At 46.9% G+C, this 2323-nt stretch overlaps 1 protein-coding gene across 1 annotated transcript; it reads right to left on the reverse strand.

The window, feature by feature from the left end:
- Positions 1-464: 464 nt before the first annotated feature.
- HMGB2 (high mobility group box 2) lies at positions 465-2044 on the reverse strand. The gene is made up of 4 exons (XM_009900802.2): positions 1844-2044; positions 1554-1699; positions 1298-1472; positions 465-812 (listed from the first exon to the last, which is right to left on the reverse strand). The coding sequence occupies exons 1-4, from the start codon at positions 1991-1993 to the stop codon at positions 657-659; spliced, it is 627 nt and encodes a 208-aa protein (XP_009899104.1). The 5' UTR covers positions 1994-2044; the 3' UTR covers positions 465-656.
- Between the last annotated feature and the right edge of the window lie 279 nt (positions 2045-2323).

Raw genomic sequence — 2323 nt, forward strand, 5'->3', positions numbered from 1 at the left:
AACTTTAGTTTTTAAAATTAGGGTTGTTGGTTGGGTGGGTTATTTTTCGTTCACAAGGTGATAAAAGCACATGCTAGCATTAGGAAAACACTGGTTGCAACTAACAGCAATATGTGTGGGAGAGATGCGTGGTTAGATTCTTCTAGTTAACTCCAGGAGACCACACTTTAAGAAACCTGCTGGTTTTGCTGTAACAACAATAGCCTGAGAGCAAGGGAAAGCACTGTCCTTCATTCTGGGAGTATGTGGCCTGTCAGAAACATCAGGAGTACAACAATCATGTACAACATTTTATTACAAAATTGTTAAAAAAGTAATACAATGCAATATACTACAAAATATAAGATCAGCTATTAAGCTACCTCCTTTGTTTTACTTGGCTAGAAAGAAACACCTGGCTATCAGTCACTGAATTTCAACAAAACCATTAAATATGCAAAAACATTCCACAACTTTCTTTCCCCTTAAACTTAACTGTAGCAGCCCACAGCTACCACTTAACTTTAAAAACAGAGGTCTCCCTACAAAGAACCACATTACCTATACACAGTTCTGTACAGATTTTTATACTGAGGCTAACAATGAGCTGCACTTGAGTTCACATTCTTAGTAAAATATTGGATTTTGAGCATAAATCTTTACAGCAGGACATTCATTTATTCCTCTTCCTCCTCCTCTTCTTCTTCATCTTCCTCATCCTCTTCCTCCTCTTCCTCCTCTTCTGGTTCTGCTTTCTTCTTAGATCCTGCGGGCCTACCTGGGCCCTTTTTCCCTGTGTCACTCTTGCTCTTGGCACGATATGCTGCTATGTCCTAGAAGAAAAGTGCTGGTTAATGGCTGGCAATGCAACTCTGAAGAGAAATTTATACTGCTTCAATAGCTTAGTAATACTGCACTGTGAATATCAAATATTGTCTGTGCAAACGTTCAGTTTCCACCTTGGAACTTTCATTCCTTAAACTTTTTGCAAGAGAACACATGACCCAGACAGTTTTAAGGATTTTGTGACCCCTTACTTACGCTTTTTCAAGTATGCCTATGTATTTTACCAAGCAGGTGACCCGTTTTCTGACACTGTATCTGTAAAATCTCTGGGCATGTAAAAACCACATCCAAGTTCATTGTGAGAGTTCTAGGTATCTCTCCCACCACACCTTTCCATGCATTTTGAAAACTGACAAAGGTTGGCATAAATACTTGGAATTATAAACAATGTATGGGTTAGGTGCAAAACCAAAGTCATACATTTACAGTGATCTCTATAACTTCTACCATTATTTTGTCACTTTCACTGTACCTTCTCATATTTCTCCTTTAGCTTTGCAGCCTTCTGTTCATATGGCTGTTTGTCTTTGGCCGACTGTTCAGACCACATTTCACCTAATTTCTTTGCTGTATCTCCAATAGATAAGCCAGGATGATCATTTTTGATTTTTGGACGGTGTTCAGAACAGAAAAGGAAAAATGCAGATCTAAAACAAAGAACAGCAATTAAATATTAGACTATTAGAGCTAGTTTATTATTTTTTTACCCCCTCTATAGAAACACTCACGGTGGTCTTTTAGGAGCATTGGGGTCCTTTTTCTTCCCTTTCTTCTCGCCTTTGGGAGGAACATAGTTTTTCATCTCCCTGTCATAACGAGCTTTGTCTCCTTTAGCCATTTCTTCAAACTTTCCTTTTTCCTTGCTAGACATAGTCTGTTCAGAGGGGAAAGAAGTCTGAATCAGATAAAGCGTCTGGTGACCCACTAACGCCTATGCAGCAGCTGCTACCAGGGATCTTTTCCCAGCAGCCCGCAGCAAGGGCGGGGGGCCGGGCCGGCAGGGCTCTGGCCCGCTCACCTTCCATCGCTCCGAGCACTTCCGCGAGAACTCAGCAAAGTTGACGGACGAGTCCGGGTGCTTTTTCTTGTGCTCCTCTCGGCAAGTCTGTACGAAGTAAGCGTACGAGGACATCTTGCCCCGCGGCTTGTTAGGGTCGCCTTTGCCCATGGCGAGGTCGGCGGCGGGTCCCTGTGGGTGGGGGAAAAGCGGCGTCAGGGCGGGGCCGCGCCTCAGGCCGCTCCCCCCTCTCACCCGCCGGCGCGTTCCCGCCCGAACACGCCCCCCATGGCCGCCAGCCCCACCCCCGCTACAGCCCCTCTCCTGCTCGTCCCGCCGCACTTCCCGTCGCTTCCTCCTGTCCCCCGCAGCGGGAAAGCCGGCCAGCCCACACCGCCCCCCCGCACGCGCCCCAGCCCCCCTCGGCGGGGCCGCCCGCCGCCCTCCCTGCGCGGCCAGTCCTTTCCGCCCGCCAGCTCTGGGACCGCAGCCCGCCCTCGC

This window comes from Dryobates pubescens, chromosome 1, assembly GCF_014839835.1.
Source record: "Dryobates pubescens isolate bDryPub1 chromosome 1, bDryPub1.pri, whole genome shotgun sequence".
In the NCBI taxonomy this organism is placed as follows: Eukaryota; Metazoa; Chordata; class Aves; order Piciformes; family Picidae; genus Dryobates; species Dryobates pubescens.

Coding starts and splice junctions, on each gene's coding strand:
- HMGB2 (XM_009900802.2), bottom strand. CDS start 1,993: ATGGGCAAAGGCGACCCTAACAAGCCGCGGGGCAAGATGTCCTCGTAC. Junction 1,700..1,843: donor AGTGCTCGGAGCGATGGAAG/GTGAGCGGGCCA, acceptor CCCTCTGAACAG/ACTATGTCTAGCAAGGAAAA. Junction 813..1,297: donor TAAAGGAGAAATATGAGAAG/GTACAGTGAAAG, acceptor CTTTTCTTCTAG/GACATAGCAGCATATCGTGC.